The following is a 22,730-nucleotide window of genomic DNA, read 5'->3' as shown; positions in this document are numbered from 1 at the left end:
TGAAAGATTTGAAATTTAAAAACCACATGCTTTGACCTGGCACTCCCTAATAGCACTGCCACAATTGGCCAACTAAACCCTAGAGGAAATAGGTACTTTCAGTTTTGAGTAGTTCATGGTTAATTTTAAACCAAACATCTGCGAAAGAAAAAGATGCAGCTAAAGGTCTGCCTTTCCACAGAATTCTTCATGGACAGAGTATCCCTACCATGTTCTTACTAAGAATTCAAAAACAGATGAAGAAGGGCAAAGATGCTTGGAACTGCTGTTTGAGGTGCATTTGGACTGAGAGTCAGGATTCCTTTGTGCTAATCCCAGTGGTACCAAGACCTGGGCCATCCTTATCACTTCTCATTCCGTTTTCTCATTAAAAATACGAGCTTGTACCAGATCTAAAAAATACACACTTGAGGACTCACACAGAAACAAAGCTATGAAAAGGGTCAGCCCTACGTATTGGAGATTTTGCTTAGAAAAGCACCTTAGGTCCTGTGATGTAGTTGAACTTGAGTACGGATAGTCTGTTTTTCGTTACTTTTTACCCCATTTCTGTGTAGGAGGTAGTAAACATACAACTTCATCAAGCTCTTATCACCAGAAGCAGCCAGCCTTCTTTGGAAAGGGGTTATCTTGTTGCTCTGACATCTTGGGATGCTGATGTTAATGGCTGATAAGGGCCACCCAAGATGATGTTTTCCTACTTTTTCTTTAAGTGTTTCAAGTGACCTTGTTTCCTGAGATGTTACAGTAGCATTCCAGAAAGTGCCATGGAAATGGTTATTATGCTAAAGGTTACAAGTTGTTTGTGGTTAAATGTGTTATTAGATGGGAAAAGTCAACTCACCATTAAAAGTGATTCACTCCTGGCTGGGTGCGGGGGCTGACACCTGGAATCCCAGCACTTTGGGTGGCCAAGGCAAGCAGATTGCTGGAGCTCAGGAGTTTGAGACCAGCCTGCGCAACATGGTGAAACCCCATCTCTACAACAAAAATATAAAAATTAGCCAGGCATGACAGCGTGTAACTGTAGTTTCAGCTACTTGGGAGGCTGAGGTAGGAGGATGGCTTGAGCCCAGGAAGTAAGCTGAGATTGTGCCACTGCACACCAGCCTGAGCAACACAGCCAGGCCCTGTCTCAAAGAAAAAAGATTCACTCCATGAATTATGTCATCCAGAACCAGGTGTGAAACTCATCTAAATTTTTTTCTTTCATTGAAAAGGTGCATGAAACCATTAGGGTTATTGACTTTATCTCATATGGAGAAAAGAGCTTGTAGCTAGGTTTTAATTATAGCTCTGCACATCCTCTTGGCCTAATTAAAGTTTGCTTTACTCCAAGGAAGGAGGAAGTGTATAAAGCTTTGCAGTGGTACTGTTTGTATCTCAGTTCCTCAGAAAAAAGCCTGCAAATAATGCCCCTGGGTGGTTCTTGGAGTTGGCAGTGGTATGGAAAATTTCATCAGGTAATGGTTAGCTGTTTGTGATGGCCTGCTTTTTCATTATAGTATAGTCCTGTCCTCTTTTGATCTGATTCTCAGAAGCCCAAGGTAGACAGACACCTGCCCTTATTTTCAGTACTTCGCCTTCTCCAGCCTACTGGGTCCTCTCACCCTGTGGTGTCTACTTACACGCAACTTGAAGAATTTCCAGGAAATTGACCAAAACAGCTCTTTGGAAAGAAGCTAGGCCTCAGTCCCAAAGGGAAGGGTGGCTAATATGACTTTGACTTGAGGATTGTCTCCTGTGATGTGCTCCTAGTGGGGCTACAGTGGTCAGTCCTTTGCTTTGAGCACCTCTGTAGTCCACTACCCATGGACACATTGCTATTCTCTGAGGGGGATGGAGGGAGCAGAGCCCTCTACTGCTAGCCCATTTTATGGAGGTTTGATGAGGGTCTTAGGTGAATAAGCTTCAACTCAGGTCCTTGGTCTTGGTTTGTTAAATTATTCTGTCCTTTCTGAAGCCAGGGAGATTTGAGAATTTCCATAACTCCATTATGAAATTGATGATGAAGAGTTTTCATCTTGTGAACAGAGTTCAGATGAATATGATCACAAAGTCAAGCCTCGTTTAAAATACTATGAAGCTCTCTTTGTTGCTGCACATGAAACATTAGGCCTAGATTTAGGGGAAAGAATTGGCAGTCTTGAACTCTTTGTCATTTGTTTAGCAAATATTTGTTTGACATCTCTGGTACACTAATCCCTGTGCTGGAATATGTCGATGCGGATGCAGGAGCCACAGTCACCACCCTTCGAAATCTTACAGAAGAGCACACAACAGGCCCATTAACAAAGGGAGCATGTGAGCAAACAGAAAGGTGAGGGTAGAGGAAGGAGAATAGACCTCAGGCTCTAGTGCTCAAGGGAGTAATCATGAAGAAAATAGAATTTTAACTGAACTTTGAAGGATAGATAGGATTTTGAGAGCTGGAGATGGGGTACATGGGTGCAGAGGGTATTCTAGTTGAAAAGAATAAAACAGTGGTCACTGCCAAGACTTATGTTTAATCCAGTGAACCACATTGGGTGAGACAGGCATTATGTACTTCGTGGCGGGAGCCTTATGTTTATCCCATTTGAGGACTGAGAAAACTGAAGTTTAAAATGTTGGAATACCTTAGCTAAGCTCACGTAGCAAAACGTGAAAAAGGTAGGGTTTAATGGGCTAATGCCCAAACCCATGCTCTTTCCCCTTGGCCACTGTGTAGCAGTTAAGGAAGGGCATGTTTGGAGAGTGGGAAGAGGTCTAATTTGTGTGCAGGTAGGGGAGAAGTGAAAGATAAGCTTGGGACCACGTTGTGGAAGACTAAATACCTGGACACTGCACCTAGGATTCACGGTTTCATTCTGAAGGCAACAATGACTCACTGGAGGGTTTTAAATAACGGAAATGTGGAATTCAGTGGTTTGAGGGGCACAGCGGCCCCAGTAGAAGTGTGGTAGGTGTGAGTAGCAGTGGAGGGAGTGTTGCATTGAAGCATGACAGAGCTCCTACAGGGAACCTCAACAGGTGGAAGAGGAGTGGTGGGCCTAGGTCAAGTGGAGTGGCACCGAGTGAGTAGCTGCTTGTGTGTATACCTGGTTTATGCTTCAGGAGTGAAAAGTTCACCACCCAACACCGAGGTTTGAGTTCTTTAACTAAACTCCAAAGACAGCGGGTGTTTTATACATGGATTCCCCTGCCCCCTTTATGGGTGGGGAGAGGGCAAATGGAATTTTAGGTTAACTAGTTTAAAGAGTCAAGGCAATCCCACCTGGATCCCTTCTTAAAAAGGAAGCGTGTGTCCAAGAGTCCCTTCTGCTGAGTTAACAAGACCCCTTCAACCCATTCTCATCTTTGGGATTGAGGCGCCTGCAGAATTACAAGAGAGGATTTGTCCTCCTCTTCTCCAGAGAGCTCCCTTGATTTTCCCCACCCCTGCCAAGGTAGACATTCATGAATGTAGTCATCCACACCTCCACAAATGCACACACACCAGCCATCCTATTTTAAAACAGACAAAAGCAAAACCAACCTAGGATGTCTCAGGACACCATAAACCAAAATAGTCGCTGGAAAAAACAGTGATGGTAGGTTCCAGATTTAAGATTCATAAAATGATAACATTTCCAAAAATATCTCTGATGAAGACAGTCATATGTTAGTACGTTTTTAATTTTGCCAAGAGAGGCTGCTGTTTTAAAAAAGAGGATCTTTTACATTGCACGAATTTATCTTCATGAAAACCTTACTGCGTTGTCCTTATTTTTCTTATTCACGGTTGTCCCACGAACATTTCATCAAGAAGCACCAGTTTCCTTTCTGTACCCTCAAGCCGCAGGAGGTAGTTCCTTGGTTCCCTCCTGGGGTAGAAAGAAGGGCAGCAAAGAGAGCACTGTGCTAAGCTGGCGCTTCCCTCTCCATCCCAGGTCTCAAGAGTGCATGCCAGCTTCCTCCCCCGACCTCCACCGCACTTTGGATTCAGGCTTTGTGTCTTGCTTCTTAGGACTTCTGATCAGCCTGCATGGATCCTGCTTGACTAGCCATGACTTTAGAGAGTAGTATAAGACCGAAAAGTTAATACACCATCTAATGAATTACCATGTGGGTACTGGTCTTTCAAAGATAGTATAGAATAGTTTGTTGTGTGGTCTGTTTTTAAAGTCTGTTAACATGAAGCTACAGAAAATTGGAACAGACCCTTTAGAGATAATTTAGTCCAACCTCATCGTTTTACAGTAAAAACAACAAAAGCCCACAGGAATTAGCTGGCTTGCCCCGGGTGCTGGGCCTGGCACTCAAGCCTTCCTCCTGATTCCATGGCTCTTCATCATGAGCTGATGCTGCTCCCATGCTAAATCCTTGTGCTCTTCTTTGGCCATGAAAAGCCTGTTAACTCTCAGTGCTTTTTTATGTGTAGAAGGTGACAAAGCAGAAGGAAAATGGCAAGAAGAAAGATAACCAAAGAAAAATCAGATAGAAGGCAGGATACCCAGCGTGAGTGCAGCGGCTGCACCCATTTTTGCCATTTATTTCTGAGGTCAGACCAGGTGGAACTATCACAAGGTGTCTTCAGATCCTTGTAATCACCTCTTGTTCCCTGGGGGGAATCTGTGTTGCTCACCAAGCTAAACTCTTGTGTTCAAGGACAGGGAACACAAGAATTGGGGTGCAGGCTCTACATCACAGCCCTGCAGTTATCACGGGCCCGTTGAGGGGAGGGGCCCGTGATAACTGCTGGGCTGTGATGTAGAGCCTGTACCCCAATTCTGGGGTCCTCTCTGTGACAGCGTAGGTGCCTACTGTGCTGCAAGTGATTCTGAGGCATGGGCACAATTTCAGTCTGTGAAGCCTAATTCATGGATCCAGAGGATTGTACATACAACAACAGGAAATAATGAAGATAAAGTTGGACTAAATTATCCCTGAGCCTACAGCAATGGTTCTCAAAGTATGGTTTCCACATCAGCAGCATCAGTATCACCTGGACCTTGTTAGACATACAAATTCTAGGCCCCCAGACCTACTGGAACAGAAACACCCCCAGGGACCCATGTTTTACTAACTCGCCCCTCAGGTAATTCTGGTGCTGCACACTCAAGTTTGAGGAGCACTGGCTTAGGGAAAGCAGCCAGAGGCTTCTGTGGGGCAAAGCAGGGAGCCTGTGATTGGCTTGGTCTGGGCACTTGTGCTAGGACCAAGGGGGTGACGGGCTGAGCGTTCTGCAAAGAAGCAGCGTGGTAAAGGAAGGTCTCTGAGGGCAGCAGCCTGGGAGTGACTTTTAAGCCCACCCCTTAGGAAATTGAGGCTCAAGTCGTTAAAGCTTTCCTTTTGTTTACACTTCCCTACAATTGTTTTTTCTCAGAGCAAACTTGGCTCAGCACAGCCCAAGGTAAATTATCACAGATTCTGCAACTAATAAAGTTCAATCAGGACTTTACATGGCCCAGATGCTGTTGGTGACTGGCTTTTTCTTCTTTTTTAGTTAGTAACAGGAGTATGGGAAGGCAAATACAACTTCTTCTGTCAGGGCACACGCACCGCAGGAGAATCAGATATGAAGGTACTGTCTCTTTTTCAGAAACTTTATTATTATAAGTGTTGAGTTTTTTAAAATAAATTGTATAAAATACAAAATGGCCCATAACCTCACTGCCCAGGCAATCCCTGTTGATATTTTTAAAAGAATAAAAAAGGCAATATATACACATCATATTAAAATTTGAACATGAAAGGTATAAAATAAAACCTAAAGCATCCCCCTCTGTAAAAATAACTCCGGTTAACAATTGGCAGGAAAAATCGCATGCAGTCAGTATGTTATATTTACACAATCAGGATCATAAGAGCAATGTCTTAAATTTTTAAAATCATTCATCCAAGTACTTTTTTCTGAGTAGTGGTGTTAAAAATAAAATCTGACTTCCACTCATGAGGTTTCTTTTAAATCACAGGCCAACAGTCACGGCTCAGCATGGGCAGTCATCTCCTTAGAGCACTTGTTTGACATGTTTAATTGGGCAGAGACCTGACACTGCAGGTTATGATTCCTTTTCTTCTGTGTCTCTTATCAGGTCGGCTGCTCCATGCTAGTCCCTGAAATCAGTAGCGTTTTTCAGATGGTTTTCCTTTGCTAATTGGCTGTGCAGGCTGCTTCCAGAGGGAATAGGCAGACTTCAAGGTTTTGAACCTTGAGCCTCATGTTTTTGTTAGTCTCAAAGAGTGTCAGGGACCCTTTCAAAAATATTCCCTGTAGTCATTTCAAACCCCTCCAGCTGTCCCAACCCAATCACATTCTTTGGTTAAAGGTACTTGGAGAGTGACTATAGCTCCCAGCCACTGATGGACATTAAGAGCTCTTGGGGCACTCGGGCTTCTCTGAGTTGACATCAGATTTTTGGATATTAGTGAAACATGTCAGAGGTGATATTCCAGAGAAGCCGTGAGGATAAGCCTTAAATCTTTGACCCTTTCCTCTTAGATTATCCGTGTCCTCTGGTGGTACTACTTCTCCAAACTCATAGAATTTATGGACACTTTCTTCTTCATCCTGCGCAAGAACAACCACCAGATCACGGTCCTGCACGTCTACCACCATGCCTCGATGCTGAACATCTGGTGGTTTGTGATGAACTGGGTCCCCTGCGGCCACTGTAAGTATTAGAGACGGGGACTTGGGGAACAGGTGTGAGCAGGGAGGAGAGTTGAAACTAAGGGCTTTCAGAAAAGGTGCTCTTTCTGTAAATGTCTAGGTCAGGCTTTCAGCTTTGGGTTCAAGTTGCTTTTAATGATAGTTTATGTACCTATGCACACAAAACCCTTTTTTAGTTAAGTGAACTTTCTGTGCTGATTGGGTGAGATGAGGGAGATACCACTGGGGACATATTAAGGAATAGGTACAATATTCTCTGACTTAGAGGGCAACTTTCCAGGTTATTTCTGGTCCTTCTGTATGGTGTGGAAGGTTTGAGACGGGCAGGTGAGGAAAATAGGATCACACTGTTGCATGAGTACCAGGGAGCAAGGCTCATTTTGAAATACAGCTTTAGCTGTCATGCATTAGGAAGTCTCCACATGTTCTAACAACCCTCATATTCCCTGAAGCAATGGTGATCGAGGTGTCTTCCTATAACAAGCACCAAAACTTGATATAAATTTTCTAAGGTTGTACTTGGTTTTTGGAAAGCTTGTAGTCCAAAGTTTCTTACCATTTTCAGAGATTGCCACCTTCAGATTCAGCCTGGGAGTTTTAGCAAATGTCTCAGTCAAAAGTCCTGTCATCCGAACACTGACGAATTTAACTGAGAACCTATGGATCTATTTATGGATATTTTTTCTCTGGGATAGCACTGCCCTTGATTATCTGAGCCTACTAAGATTCACAATGTCATGGAATTCCAGAGCTAGGAAAAAAAAAAAAAACCTTTCCAAATACAGATCCTTTGGGTTTGGGAGGAAACTAAGACCACAGAAAGGTGGGTAGAGTTGGGGCTTTCTGCTCCTTCTTCCTCCCACTGTCAGAGCTCATGATGATGGATTAACTGACCTAACTTTCTAATAGAAACAGCCCCACCCTACATTTGAAGAGTGCTTTCAATTTTCAGAGAACTTTCAGGAGGACAGATTTAATTAGCTCCACTTGGCCCATGAGAAACTGAACCAGGGAATGGATGTGATGTGTCCAAAGTCAAACAGCCAGTTCCTATCATAGCCAGGAGTAGAAACTTCCCTAACACCAGGCTGTGCACCTCCAACTGCACAGGGAAAAGCCAGATGGCTTGGTTTGGTTTGCTGACTGTTGGGGAGGAGGACAGAGTCTGGAAAAAGAACTAGTGGTCCTACTGAACATTGAAAATGATGTGATAAGATGGCTCTTTTATCTCTAAGGAGCTAGACTCTTGACTCTATTATTAATAAAAATGTATGACCTCAGCACTGCAGTCCTGGGAAATAATTAGAAGGTGGCTTCAGAGACCTCTCCACACCCCAGCAAATGTATAGAAACAACCATTTTTGAGCATGTTGCCCATCAGCTGTCTTCCACAGTCTTCAGAGAGCATATTTGAGGCAGTTGTGCATGTAAAGAAAAACAGCTGCCTCTGAGAGTTGGGGGGCATCTGCAGCAAAGCCTGTAGGTGCCGGGATGGCGTCATGGCTTCAGTGTCAGATGCCCCCCTAGCAGCTACAGCTGACCCCTGGGCTCGGAGCCTCCTGGTGGCTGCCTGCCCAAGTGGAAATTGAATTCTCATTACACATCCATGCAGTGCTTGCTGTTGCAGTGTTTGTCAGCCCTGTTGGAAATCATCTCTCTTTCTGATTCAAAAAGAATCTTGTATTTTTTTTTTACCACCTGTTCTGTTTAAAACACTAATACATTCTCCTTCCCAAATCCCTCTGTTCCTGCAGCTTATTTTGGTGCCACACTCAATAGCTTCATCCACGTCCTCATGTACTCTTACTATGGTTTGTCGTCGGTCCCTTCCATGCGCCCATACCTCTGGTGGAAGAAGTACATCACTCAGGGGCAGCTGGTGAGTGACTTGGCCTCTTTCCCCAGGACTTACTTCCTGGTGGATACAGACCTCTTCCTGGCTTTAGTGTTAGGTAATAGCATCTAAGATGCCCCTTCTCCACCCTTTTACATTTGCTATAATTAAATTCCTTGAAGTAGGTAGATTGGGGAATTTTCTTATTTTGAACTGATAGTGAACTGTGACCATGGGCATACAGCTAGTTGAATTGTAGAAAGAGGGCTAGAATCTAATTTGCCAACTTCAAGTTCAGCTCTTCTGAGTTTTTGCACATAAGCACATATGCATGTATGTGTGTGTATATGTGTGTGTGTGTGTGTATGTATGTGTGTGTGTTTTCTAATTATAGTCCAAAATCCAAAATGAAAATTGTGTTTCCGGGGGTTTTAGAAGGAGCTGGAGAGTAGTATGGAGTCCAGGGTATGTGTAGCCCATTACTAGGCAGCAAGGATATTTGTCTGGCAGGTATGGGTGACCCCTCAGCCACCATGCAGAGGAGCACCTGTTTGTTGGTGAGGATGGCAGCTATTTGCTTCAGTTAACAGCTCCCTCCCCTGGTTTACTGCCAGGGCCAGGCCACTTCGCCTGATACTTCTCACCATCCTTGATTAAGCCTTCTGCATTCATCAGTATATTATAGGTAACCTCTTTCTCTCCTCTCATGAATTCTTCTATGAACTAATTAATACTACTACTGCTTATATTAAACACTGACATTTCCTAAGTGTTTAGCACATGTTGGGTACTCATACTAAGTACATGATTTTACCTAGATTGTTCCAGTAGCCTGATTTCATATTATTGTCCCCAAGCCAGGCACAGTGGCTCACGCCTGTAATCACAGCATTTTGGGAGGTTGAGGCAGGAGGATCACTTGAGGCCAGGGGTTTAAGACCAGCCTGGGGAACATAGTGAGACCCTGTCTCTACCAAAAAGAAAAACACATATTATTGTCCCTATTTTATAGATGACACTGAGTCAATAGGCCAAAGCTAGCTGACTGAGGGTGTGGATATTAAACCCTTTGCCCTGTCCTTGCATTATTAACACATTTTTCTAAACAGACCAAGCTGATTCAGATCCCTTCAAGTCAATTATGATTTTTCAATATTTAAAAATAATAATCTGAAAAAAGTCTGAGAAAATCTTAGAGACTGAAGTGTTTGATATTTCATTTTCACCTCTCTGCCAGCTGCTATACGGTCCTTTTTAATTTTTTCTCACCTACCTGTGAAAAAGGAAAATTGTTGATTAACCTCCTTGTTATACTTGAGGAGAAATGATGCAGAAATTGATTTATACCACACAGTTTTGGGTCTGGCGGAAGCAGAATTTAAAAGAACAGACTGGCAAAGTTGGTCTCCCGTTAGGCTCTGTACTTTGAGGTGGAAGATTAAACCTACCCAGGTTGTCAGGATTTATTTTAAGCACCACTCCTAGTTATTCCTCAGTCTGCAGTACTAACCTTAAAAAAGAGAAGGCAAACAGCCAGGCACAGTGGGTCATGGCTTGGAGTCCCAGTCACTCGGGAGGCTGAGGTAGAAGGATTTCTTGAACCTGGGAGTTTGAGGCCACCCTGGGCAACATAGAAAGACCCTGTCTCAAAAATTAAAAACAAAAAACTCTACATAGAAACATTGGAGCTGCTAGAAATACAGTGTGCAGAGCCTAGCCCTTTTTTTTGTGGGTGGGGGGCGGTTGAGATGGAGTCTCGCTCTGTCACCAGGCTGGAGTGCAGTGGCGCGATCTTGGTTCACTGCAGCCTCTGCCTCCTGGGTTCAAGCAATGCTCCTATCTCAGCCTCCCAAGTAGCTGGGACTACCGGCGTGTGCCACCGTACCCAGCTAATTTTTGTATTTTTAGTAGAGACAGGGTTTCACCATTTTGGCCAGGATGGTGTTGATCTCTTGACTTTGTGATCTGCCAGCCTTGGCCTCCCAAAGTGCTGGGATTACAGGCGTGAGCCACCGCACCCGGCCTGAGCCCAGCCCTTTTTAAAACATCTTTCCACCATTTCTCTAACCAATTCACATGCGTTTCAAGGTTTATTCATCAAAATTAATCAATGCACTTAGTGTTGTTTGCCAGTAAAGGTTTAAATCTACTCATCAGCCTTCACCAAACCAGAAGCGTCCATGGATAAGGAGTTGGAAGGATGTCCAGCCAGGTGGCACATCCTGCAGTGATGTTATCAGTGCCCTTTCAACATACACGCTTGCTCTTCCTTCTCAAAAAATAAAAACAAAAAGTCTTGGATGTCTCTATAGTGTATCCTTGAATTTTGGAGAAGGTAGTTTAAATAGCTTGGAGGGCAGAGGAAGAATATATATAAGACAAACACACCTAGAGTTTAGGATAAGTATAATGTATGTGTTGTGTTCATGAAGTGACTGCTGTACCTGCAGCAAGGGTAGTAAGTGTTAATTCAGAAATTTAGGTGATGCTAGTTAAAAAGTCTGCCTGGTGTGGGGCCTCGTCCATGCACTGTCCCTGTTCAGCTGCGTCCCCTCTGTTCCCCTAGCTTCAGTTTGTGCTGACAATCATCCAGACCAGCTGCGGGGTCGTCTGGCCGTGCACATTCCCTCTTGGTTGGTTGTATTTCCAGATTGGATACATGATTTCCCTGATTGCTCTCTTCACAAACTTCTACATTCAGGTAAATCTCACCCTTCTCTGGGACTTGGAATCTGGGGCCTTTACCAACAAAGGCTCTCATCTATTCACTTAATGGGCATGTGGAGCCCTTGCTGGGTGACAGGCTCTGGCCTCTAATGGAGTCACTATGACAAGAGCAGCCCCTGCCTCTGGGGGGCTCACAGCTCACTGGAAGACACTGTAGAACCCTGTTCTAGAGCCTTGGTGAGGGAGTCTTGGGATTCCCCTGGGAAATGGACAACTGTGCAGCAGGACCCTGTGTTGCTTCCCTCTGACCTGCAGCAGAGACATGAGAGGTGATTTCAATCAGAAATCTCTCAGTTCACTACCCTGAACGTCATGGCCAAATGAAATTTCAGAAGAGATTTTTATCACAGTTCTCAGATACGGAGATCTGCTTTTTTGTCCTGGCTTTCTTATACATTCAGTCCTCAGGTGTGAGGATTCGGTTCATTCCTAAGCATATGATATGGTGATGTAGGTCTTTGCTCACAGAAAGGTCCATTTAGGGCAGATCATTTCCAGTGGAGCCTGACCACGTTGCAGCCACTGCTGATTCTCCTGCCATACGTCACTCCCCAGATGACATCTGTCCTGCCTTTGTTGCCAGTGCCTGGTAGCCATAAGGCCTTGCTGATCTGGGCAAAACACGGAGGTCAGGAGCAAGGGCAGAGGCTGCAAGTCCTGAGGCTCAGACATTTGTCCTATCCTCTTCTGTGCCCACAGGCACCTGTGTGTGGCATGTTGAGTTTGAGTTGAAGTCATATACTTCTGGGCTTCATAGTTTATGGCTGCACTGTGGGACATACACCAGGTACAGGGAAGGTGAAAGGATAGGACCTGATGAAGCTGAAATCACATTTATTCTAACTGCTTATAGCAGCATAGCACTTTGTTCATGAAGGCTGAGATAGTCGCTGAGGCAGTGAGGAACTTTTGAAGATGAACAGGGGATGTGGGTGTCAAGAGAGCTGCTGCCAGGTGGGAAAGACCAATTTGGCCACATAACCCCTGTCAGCTGCCATCCAGATACTAAAAGGCAAAGCAGAGTAAAGTGTAAATTGAATTTTCTATGTGACATTTTAAATAGCATTTCTGTTGCAGCCTGTGATTCAGTTAACTTACCTCAGGCTAAGCCTCAGAAAAAAAAAAAGGAAGAATGATTGAAACCAGTGACAAAAGATTTAGTCATGAGGACTTGACCTCAGGAGTTTCTCCTTGATAAGATTTGATCTTAAAAGGAAACTAGGCCTAGTGTTAGGGATGCAATTCTCAGTAAAGTCCCCTATAAAGAAAACTGTCTGTGGTCATTTGGTCTCATCTGCCCTTACACATTTTAGACCTACAACAAGAAAGGGGCCTCCCGAAGGAAAGACCACCTGAAGGACCACCAGAATGGGTCCATGGCTGCTGTGAATGGACACACCAACAGCTTTTCACCCCTGGAAAACAATGTGAAGCCAAGGAAGCTGCGGAAGGATTGAAGTCAAAGAATTGAAACCCTCCAAACCACGTCATCTGATTGTAAGCACAATATGAATTGTGCCCCGATGCTCGTTAACAGCTGCTGTAACTAGTCTGGCCTACAATAGTGTGATTCATGTAGGACTTCTTTCATCAATTCAAAACCCCTAGAAAACGTATACAGATTATATAAGTAGGGATAAGATTTCTAACATTTCTGGGCTCTCTGACCCCTGCGCTAGACTGTGGAAAGGGAGTATTATTGTAGTATACAACACTGCTGTTGCCTTATTAGTTATAACATGATAGGTGCTGAATTGTGATTCACAATTTAAAAACACTGTAATCCAAACTTTTTTTTTTAAACTGTAGATCATGCATGTGATTGTAAATGTAAATTTGTACAATGTTGTTATGGTAGAGAAACACACATGCCTTAAAATTTAAAAAGCAGGGCCCAAAGCTTATTAGTTTAAATTAGGGTATGTTTCAAGTTTGTATTAATTTGTAATAGCTCTGTTTAGAAAAAATCAAAGACCATGATTTATGAAACTAATGTGACATAATTTCCAGTGACTTGTTGATGTGAAATCAGACACGGCACCTTCAGTTTTGTACTATTGGCTTTGAATCAAGCAGGCTCAAATCTAGTGGAAGTCAGTTTAACTTTTTAACAGATCTTATTTTTTTATTTTGAGTGCCACTATTAATGTAAAAAGTGGGGGGGGGGGCTCTACAGCAGTCTTGATGAAACTTAAATATATATTCTTTGTCCTCAAGATTTTAGGAAGGGTGTAGGGTGAGTAGGCCATTTTTAATTTCTGAAGTGCTAAGTGTTTTTATACAGCAAACAAAAAGTCAATTTTGCTTTCCACCAGTGCAAGAGAGGATGTATACTTTTGAAGAGAGATGATTGCCTATTTACCATTTGACAGAGTCCCATAGATGAGCAACGGGGAACTGGTTGCCAGGGTCTAAATTTGGGTTGATTTATGCACTGTTATCTGTTTTGACACAGATTTCCTTGTAAAATGTGCCTAGTTTACCAAAATTAACAAAGAGTGGGGGAAAGGACCTTAAAACTTTTTAAGGTAAAATCAAGTATAGCTACAGCATAAGAGAATCGAGAAATTTGATAGAGGTAACTTGTTTAATGTAAATCTAATAGTACTTGTAATTTCTTTCTGCTTAGAATCTAAAGATTTGTTTAGAACCTCTTGTTTAAAAATAATAGACTGCTTATCATAAAATCACATCTCACACATTTGAGGCAGTGGTCAAACAGGTAAAGCCTATGATGTGTGTCATTTTAAAGTGTTGGAATTTAGCCTCTGAATACCTTCTCCATTGGGGGAAAGATATTCTTGGAACCACTCATGACATATCTTAGAAGGTCATTGACAATGTATAAACTAATTGTTGGTTTGATATTTATGTAAATATCAGTTTACCATGCTTTAATTTTGCACATTCATACTATAGGGAGCCTGTTGGTTCTCTGTTAGTCTTGTGGGTTTTCTGTTTGAAAAGGAGTCATGGCATCTGTTTACATTTACCTTATCAAACCTAGAATGTGTATATTTATAAATGTATGTCTTCATTGCTAGGTACTAATTTGCAGATGTCTTTACATATTTCAATACAGAAACTATAACATTCAATAGTGTGCTGTCAAAGTGTGCTTAGCTCACCTGGATATACCCACATTGTTAAATGTCTAAACAGTAATCATTAAAACATTTTTGATTACCTGTGCCTGCATTTTACATTTTTTGTGCTGGCAATTCTGAAGAACTGGAGAAAAATCCACTTAATTCACTGTCTAGGAACTTACACAAATGGATGTAAATAATTCAGTTAGGAAGGCCATATTATTGCTTAGTTCTCAATGAGGAAGGACCCTGCATAATAAGGCATAGTGGTGGTTCCACCCTAATGCTGTCCTCTCTGTCTCCTCCAGGTAATCCCACTAAAGGTTCCAGCTCTAAACATGCTCCTTTGTCCTTCCTCCCATTGGCGCCAATCTCTCCCCTTACCCTGAGAATGTTAGAATTACTTTCCTAGGTCTAGACCATAGGTCTTCTGCAAAATTTTTTTCTGGAAAGAACCAGTTGGAAAATATTTCAGGCTTTGCAGGACATACAGTCCCTGTTGCAGCCACTTGACTGTGCCATCGTGGAGCACAAAAACAGCCATAGACAATATGTAAATGAATGGGCATGGCTGTGTTCTAATAAAACTTTATTTACAGGCTTGGAAAACATAGCAAGACCTCATCTCTACAAAAAAATTTTAAAAATTACCTGGGCATGGTGGTACATACCAGCAGTCCCAGCTACTCAGGAGGATGAGGCCAAAGATTGCTTGAACCCATGAGTTCGAGGTCATGGTGAGCTAGGGTCATGTGACTGCACTCCAGCCTGGGCAACAGAGTGAGACCCCATCTCTTTAAAAAAAAAAAAAGAAATTTACAAAACAGAAGGCCTGTGCCTATAGTTTGCTGACCTCTACTCTAGAGTAATGAGGTCCCTTCCCCTTGGACCTAAAGCTCAATCATTTTATTTACCAAACATCATTTTATGTCCCAGATTGTGGCTCTTCCCAGCATACCCCACTTATTTTGAATTTACAGATAGATTCATGTCTACAACAGGAGAGATGACATGGATGGTCCATCTTCCTTCCATCTACTTCATACCATATGGTCCCTAGTATAGGCTCTTAGGTACTAAACTAGAAAGCACCTAAGAGCCAAGACTGAGCCTATACTGTTTTAAATGAGTGCACATGAAAGACATGTTAGTTGCTGAAACTACCTGCGGATGTGACTGCAGAATTGTCAGAACTCCAGAGAAATGTCACCTAAAACTGCATTTAGTACTTGGGATATTATCCAGAAGGTGTAAGAGGATGGTTGGGAAGTTGATGGTAATAAATTATATCCCTGTCTTTCCCCTCTAAGTTCAGAACAAATTGAAAAAATACTGGAAAGTAGACCAGTAGGAATCAAAATAGCATGTGTCTTACTAAGAAGGCTGGATTGGTGAAACTAAGACCACAGTGTGGCTCTCTGATTAACCCTTGCCAATAACTATTAACCTAACTTACCAGGGCTCAGTAGCACACCAGTGGTTGCTCTGAGGGTTGGTCTGGTGATAAAGTGGTTATTAAAATATATTAAATATCAGCCTGGAATTTACCTACCTTAAATTGTAAACTCCCCTTGTGGCAGATTGTACACTGATGACCTTACCATGCCAAGAAAGTGTGCTTAGCTGCATCTCCCAAGCAGCAATCAAAGTCTTCCCTCCTCCTGTCAGAGAAGTGAGTGGATAAGAGGCGAGAGAGAGGGCAGATGTGTTCTGCTGTCCTTTTTCCTGTATGGAAAAGGAAGGATTCCCATTTCTCCCTCTAATTTTGGCAGCCTTGCTAATCATGTGAAGGGCATTGTAGACTAATATGAGAAGTACAACTTGGAGACCACATTGGCTGGGTTGAAATCCTACCTGTATGACCTTTTGGCAAGAAAACTTTGCCTTAGTTTTCTCATCTGCCAAATAGGAGTAATGTTAGTTTCTATGTTACAGGGTCCTTGTAAGGATTAAATAAATGACTAATGATACTGTATATATAAAGCCTTTGGAACCCCATCTAGCTCAGAGTAAAGTATAAGTGATAACTTACCTTCAGGATTGTAATCTCAACTCACCCCACTGGTCTCTTTCAGCTGTAAGCTATTGTTTCACTGTTATTTCCCTGGTTGGCTGCTCTAGTAATCCTATCAAAAAAAGGGAAGAAAGTTATTTCATATGACATTTTCTTTGTTAAATCAGTGTTGAAAAGAAATCAGCAATTCTTAGGAGTCAAATGTTCACCATCTATATTATTCCTGATTTTGCCAGAGTTTTACATTAAATTCACCATTCTGGAGTTTTTAGAATCTACTTTGGAAAATAGGGCAGTGATTATCAGTATCTGGACTTTGTTCATTATTTCTCTGGAGTTCTGACAACAATTCTGCAGTCATATCCACAGGTTGTTTCAGCGACTGACATGTCTTTCATGAGAACTATTTAAAACAGGTGTCTCCTGCTATCCCCTTATCACTCTTGGACTTCAAATCCCAACCAGGTTTTTCTTTGCACCCTTTAATTTGGAAATTATTGTCCTCAGTGGAGCAGATGGAGCCAAATAGTGGTTGCTGTCAGTTTTTTGCTCTGCTCTTTAGCATTGCTTCATTGGCCATTAGTTCTTACTCCAGGCATAGATTTAAAACCTGCTTTTGTTATCCTTGACATTTTTGTAATCCTTATCTTCTCTCTTTCTTCGGTATGTTTATGGCTCATGAAAAGAAAGTTCCTGGGCCAGTTTTTGCCATAGTTTGCAGAGGATGTCTGGATTCGACTCTTGATCAGATCAAGGAAGACTTCTGGGGTGGAAATTGTAGGAACAAGCAGTGCAGGATCCAGTGAATGGCTAATGTAGTGGTGACAGAGACCCACTTGTAATGCTTCCCTTTCTCACATAATCAGGACTCTCCTGAACAGTACCTACCACCCTGTCTGTTGCCCCATTTATGTTATTCTGTTGGCCAGGCCTTTGCAGAATGTGACCTTGTTCACTGGGAGAGTGCTCAGTACAGAGGACTGAGCTAGGTGTATTGAGCAAACAGGGATCTGTGAGAAAACAACCGGCCCTCGCAGGAGCCTCTACTGAATTGGGATCAAACATACACACGTGTGCCTTCGGTGTAAAATGGTTTGTGGTGACTGCCGTGAGATTGGTATAAACCAGCTACCATGAGAGTCCAGGGAGGGAGAACCCTTCTAGCAAGGGTGGGTAAGAAAAGCACTGTAAAGGAGTTGGCTTTTAATCTGAGCATTCAAAGACCATCTGGGCTTCAGTAGATGGAGCCTGAAGGTGCTGGGAAGACAGCATTCCACATACAGGAACCAGTATGAGCAAATGCATAGAAGGCCCAGAGGGAGATGACACATTGCACTCGAGTGGATGTGTGGGTGAAACTGCTTGTTTTAAAAATGAGGTAAAGTGGGAAGAGAGTGGAATTTGTCTGGGTGTTCTCCTTGATGAAATGTGTAGAATGTTGTTTAGAGCTCCCAGAGGAAGTAGTGATTATACGTAAAGGAACCATTCTGAGCAGAGCCTCCTGTCACTGGCCTGTGCCCTAGCCCTCCTGCTCCCATCACTAGCAGTGCCAGGGAGGAGCCAGAACATGATAATAACAAGAACCAGGACTCACATTAGTCTCAGTCATAACTGATGGAGTCTTCTGTCAGATAGGGCAGGTTCAAAGGGGACCTCAGACCTTTGCCAGAAAATTGCTTCTCACCAAAGAGATGGCATTTGAAATCTGAAAACGGGACCCCTGATGGGATGAGTCGGGATTGAAATCCCACATTGGCTCATAAACAAATATTTCTTAAGTGCTTATGTCCACACATTCCTACTGGTGTTCTTTGTTCAAATAATAGGCATAGATGCAGGTTTCCCTTGGATGAATTTGACAATGTTTTAACCAAGCTACCACTTTTCAGCAAACTGTGTGCTTTCCCCTTGACAGTGTTCCCAGTGAAACAGGTGCCTGTTTGTAGGAAAGCATCAGCACCAGGTTCCAACAACCTTGTGCTCTTCCCTGCTCCCTTTTTTTTTTTTTTTTTTTTTTAGATGGAGTCTCACTCTGTCGCCCAGGTTGGAGTGCAGTGGCCCAATCTCGGCTCACTGCAAGCTCCACCTCCCGGGTTCACGCCATTCTGCTGCCTCAGCCTCCCGAGTAGCTGGGACTACAGGCACCCGCCACCACGCCCAGCTAATTTTTTTTTTTTTTTTTTTGTATTTTTAGTAGAGACAGGGTTTCACCATGTTTGCCAGGATGGTCTCAAATCTCCTGACCTCGTGATCTGCCCACCTCAGCCTCCCAAAGTGCTGGGATTACAGATGTGAGCCACTGCTCCCAGCACCCTGCTTCCTTATTAATTGCTGTGGCGCTCAGTCCTCCAGGAAGGCTATAAGGTTAGGGATTGACCAAGTCCCACCTGCCTGCTGCCTGTGCCATTCCTGCAGAGCTCCAGCCCTGTAGGAGTACTGGGTTAAGTGTATCTTAAAACCAAGGCCAGGGCTGGGTGTGGTGGCTCATGCCTGTAATCCAAACAGTTTGGGAGGCCGAGGCGGGTGGATCACTTGAGGTCAGGAGTTTGAAACCAGACTGGCCAACATGGTGAAACCCCGTCTCTACTAAAAATACAAAAATTAACTGGGTATGGTGGTGCACACCTGTAATCCCAGCTACTCGGGAGGCTGAAGCAGGAGAATCACTTGAACCCAGGAGGAGGAGGTTGCAGTGAACTGAGATCACGCCACTGCACTCCAGCCTGCCTGAGCGACAGAGCAAGACTCTGTCTCAAAAAAACAACAACAAGGCCAAATGTCACCCCATGATCTTAACAAGGGAACAGTCAGAATCCAAATCCTAAGCACACAAAGCTACTTTCTTAAGGGCAATAGGAGAGGGAAATTGTGATGGCCCCAAGCTAGAACCTAAATTACACCTTTACTTTAGAACTGAGTATAGAAGGATACATATCCTAGGGCGCAAATGGGACACCTCTGTCCATGCTAGAAGAATTCTGTGTATGTTTGGAGGTGGCATAGCATACCTGTTAGAAAGGCTTTGCTATTTACTACTGTGGGACCACAAGCAAGTTATCTCTTTTCTGAACTTCAGTTTCTTCAACTATAAAAAAGAGATACGGATGCTTAGCTAATATGGCTGGAATTGAATGCAGAAATGAAACAAAGCTTTTAGCACAGGGCTTTACCCTAACAGGCACATACTATTAAGAGTGGTTTATTACCAGGTAGGTAACTAAGCAAGGAAGATGTGTGTTAATCAATTTGGCATGAGATTTAAAATTTTATTACCCAACATATTATTTTCACTAAAGTATCCTTGGTTAAAGCTCAGTTAATACTAGCATTTAATAAGATAACTCAAATTTCTCAGAAAAAATCGACGAATTTGATGTCTTCAGTTGACTTACAAAATGATTTTAATATGAGAATTGTCTAGTCACAAGTTGTCACTCAACAAAAATTATCTGTTCTGGCACTAACTGGCATGTGATTCTGGTGAGGCACATTATGACTCTGGGTCTGCTCTACAAACGAGGGGGTTGTGGGAGTGCCCTGGTTCCTTCCATCTTGAACATTCTGTGATTCCAAAGTAGCACTCCAGCATAGCCCTGATTTACTTCTAGTTCCTTTCCTTTTCAGGACATTGACATAAAGTAGAACTTGCTTCCAATACGTCTTAAAGGTTAAACGTTACACACAGCGTACAGTCAATGCAAGGAGGCCTGCACACAATGAACTTCTGTCTAGGACTGCGGCCGGTAAGACCTTCCTGTGTGGACCGCAGCGCTGCTCGGGAAAGCTGCCTGCAGGTGAATAAGTGAATGTGAAATTAAGCGAGACGCTGCAACCGTATTCACTATATCACACTTTCATTTGGCCTCTTTTGCATTATTTCCTAATGTTTGGAGAACACATTTGAGAAAGAATGTTACATATTTTTTTACAACTCATTTTACATTTACCTCAATTGGGGAAAAAATTGATGGGAGGTGATTTAAATGTGTTTCTTTATGGAATGAGATCAAGGGATTAAACAGCCTCCCAAGTGTCCACACTGGCCCAGGATCCAAGTGAGAATAGACTGTGTCCCAGGACCTGTGGTGGGACTTGAAGTTTCTGAAGAAGTTGAGGTAGGAATAGAGTAGATGAAAGTATAAAATTTGGATAGAAGGAAAAAAATGAAAGGTTGATGAAATAACTGTACCAGAGAAGGAGTACTTTTCTAGAGATAGCAGTTTTTCTCATGGTCTGAATTAAATAGCATGGTGTTCTCAGTGGCCTTCCAAATCACTGAGACTCACTAGCAGGCTCACCAGGGATTCACTATGGGCTCAGAAGGTGTTCTAGAAAGCAGTTTCCAGAAGGTGTTTTAGAAGTCAGATGCAGAGCCCCTCAAGTGTGAGACGCCAAGGTGCCTTCCTCCCAGTGTCTAGGTATTGGCAGCTGTCTTCCCCGTTTTACAGATGAGGAAGTTGAAATCCAGAGAGGATAAATGACCTGCCCAAGGTAAGCCTGATGCCAGAGTTCAAATGGGCTTTCCTGGTGCAAAGCTGATGCCAGGCATTGGCGCTCACTAGGCAAGGAGACAGTACAGAAAGCGGCCCCTCAGACCCGGCCCTCTAGACACAATTACAGCTACAGGGACTCACATTGTCCTGGCAACTAACCAGAACAATGTGACATTTCTAACCAGGACAATAGTCTGTCTACGGTGACATCAGTGTGATTGTAAATTATTTATAAAGTCCGCATTATCTAGTGAGGATGTTCCGCTCACGGGTTAGCGAAGAGACATAGGGAAAATCCTTCAAATACTATTTCATTAATTCTGTGATGCCATTGAGCAAAAGAAACGGCCAAGTCTTAAAAGTACCAAATAATATCTATAAATCTAATAAACTTGGCCAGGCACAGTGGCTCACACCTGGAATCCCAGCACTTTGGGAGGCCAGGGCAGGTGGATCACCTGAGGTCAGGAGTTCAAGACCAGCCTGACCAACATGGTGAAACCCCACCTCTACTAAAAATACAAAAATTAGCTGGGTGTGGTGACAGGAGCCTGTAATCCCAGCTACTTGGGAGGCTGAGGCAAGAGAATTGCTTGAACCTGGGAGGCAGAGGTTGCAATGAGCCGAGATCGCGCCACCGCACTCCTGCCTGGGCGACAGAGTGAGACATCATCTAAAAAATAATAAATCTAATAAACTTTTTTGAGATAACACATTACATGTTCATAATTCTGTATTTAAAAACTGAATAGTATCATGTTTATACAACTATGTAGCACTTTTTTAATAATACAGTGAAGCTTCTGAGATTAAGCTCCTGCCAGACATTAAAGACAGTTTGAAATCATTTTGGCCTTGGTTAGGCCTACAGAATCTCAGAAGCGTGCTGCTGTCCCCAGCCCCTGCTTGCAATCCTGCAGCATTCACCAAGGGCCTACGCAGCTCCAGTCATCTTGCCAGTGCTGGGGACACAACAAATGAAAAGATAACCTCATTTTGGGTGAAAGACAAAGACACAATTACAAATTACAGGAAGTATGCTGACGGCAACAATCAATTCTGATGTGAGAATAATCTCTTAGGTACTTGTAAAGATAATTTTGAGGCACGTCAAAAGATATTGGAGTTTTACCTATGTGGTTAAATGGGTAGTTCCCATTGTCTCAACCGAATAAGATATTCCTGGAAGTTTCACATCTCTAAAAAATCATCTGGAAGCTTCTGATTATCTGAAGCTTCTGTTCTCCACCTAAATGATAGTCCGTCATGCATGAGTCAGGCCTACACTTGGCCCTAACAATTCTGTGAGTACTCAGAGACTTAGCAATTCCCACTGCCTTCAGCTGCATTGTCCCTGTGTGATGGGCAACTGATGACTTTTCAGTTTAGTCCTGAATCACAGTGTGATCTCTTTGAAAGTTACAAGGATCCAAATGTAAGTGAAATGCACAGAATGGTAGTACATGCCAACGGTAACTAAGGACAGATGGATCAGCGGATGATTTTCATGCATGACAATGGCAGATGCACAATGACAGGTATGGACAAATACCTCATGTCCTGCCTGGAAGCTGGCAAAGTTCCTTTATGAGGATAAGACAAATCTCCATTCAGAAAGTCCAAAAGTGGGGCTGTGTGTTATAATCTCACTTCATCCTGGAAGATAGAGTGTATATTCTAAACAACCCACTTGATTCCAAGACATTCGAGGGCAGGAATTGTCTCATTTGTCTCTGCATCCCTGGAGTGTGCCCAGCACTGAATACATAGCAGATGTTCAATAAATGTTTTGATGAATGAATGGAAGTATTTGGGAAATATTAGTGTGGTGCATAACAGGGAAAACAAGCTTTCCAGCTGTATCAGTCCGTTTTCACACTGCTGTAAAGATACTACTCAAGACTGGGTAATTTATAAACAAAAGAGGTTTAATTGACTC

At 43.0% G+C, this 22,730-nt stretch overlaps 1 protein-coding gene across 1 annotated transcript in view; it reads left to right on the top strand.

Annotated features, from left to right (window-relative positions):
• The window catches only part of ELOVL5 (ELOVL fatty acid elongase 5), a 79,916-nt gene extending 65,535 nt beyond the window's left edge, over positions 1-14,381 (top strand). Inside the window, 5 exon segments of the mRNA NM_001133675.1 lie at positions 5,468-5,545; positions 6,464-6,635; positions 8,389-8,513; positions 11,035-11,169; positions 12,509-14,381. Of these exon segments, the coding sequence (NP_001127147.1) occupies positions 5,468-5,545; positions 6,464-6,635; positions 8,389-8,513; positions 11,035-11,169; positions 12,509-12,652 (654 nt within the window). The 3' untranslated portion in view covers positions 12,653-14,381.
• The last annotated feature ends 8,349 nt before the right edge of the window (positions 14,382-22,730 follow it).

Source organism: Pongo abelii, chromosome 5 (genome assembly GCF_028885655.2).
Source record: "Pongo abelii isolate AG06213 chromosome 5, NHGRI_mPonAbe1-v2.0_pri, whole genome shotgun sequence".
Taxonomy (NCBI): domain Eukaryota; kingdom Metazoa; phylum Chordata; class Mammalia; order Primates; family Hominidae; genus Pongo; species Pongo abelii.
This window is presented reverse-complemented; position numbering and strand designations above follow the sequence as displayed.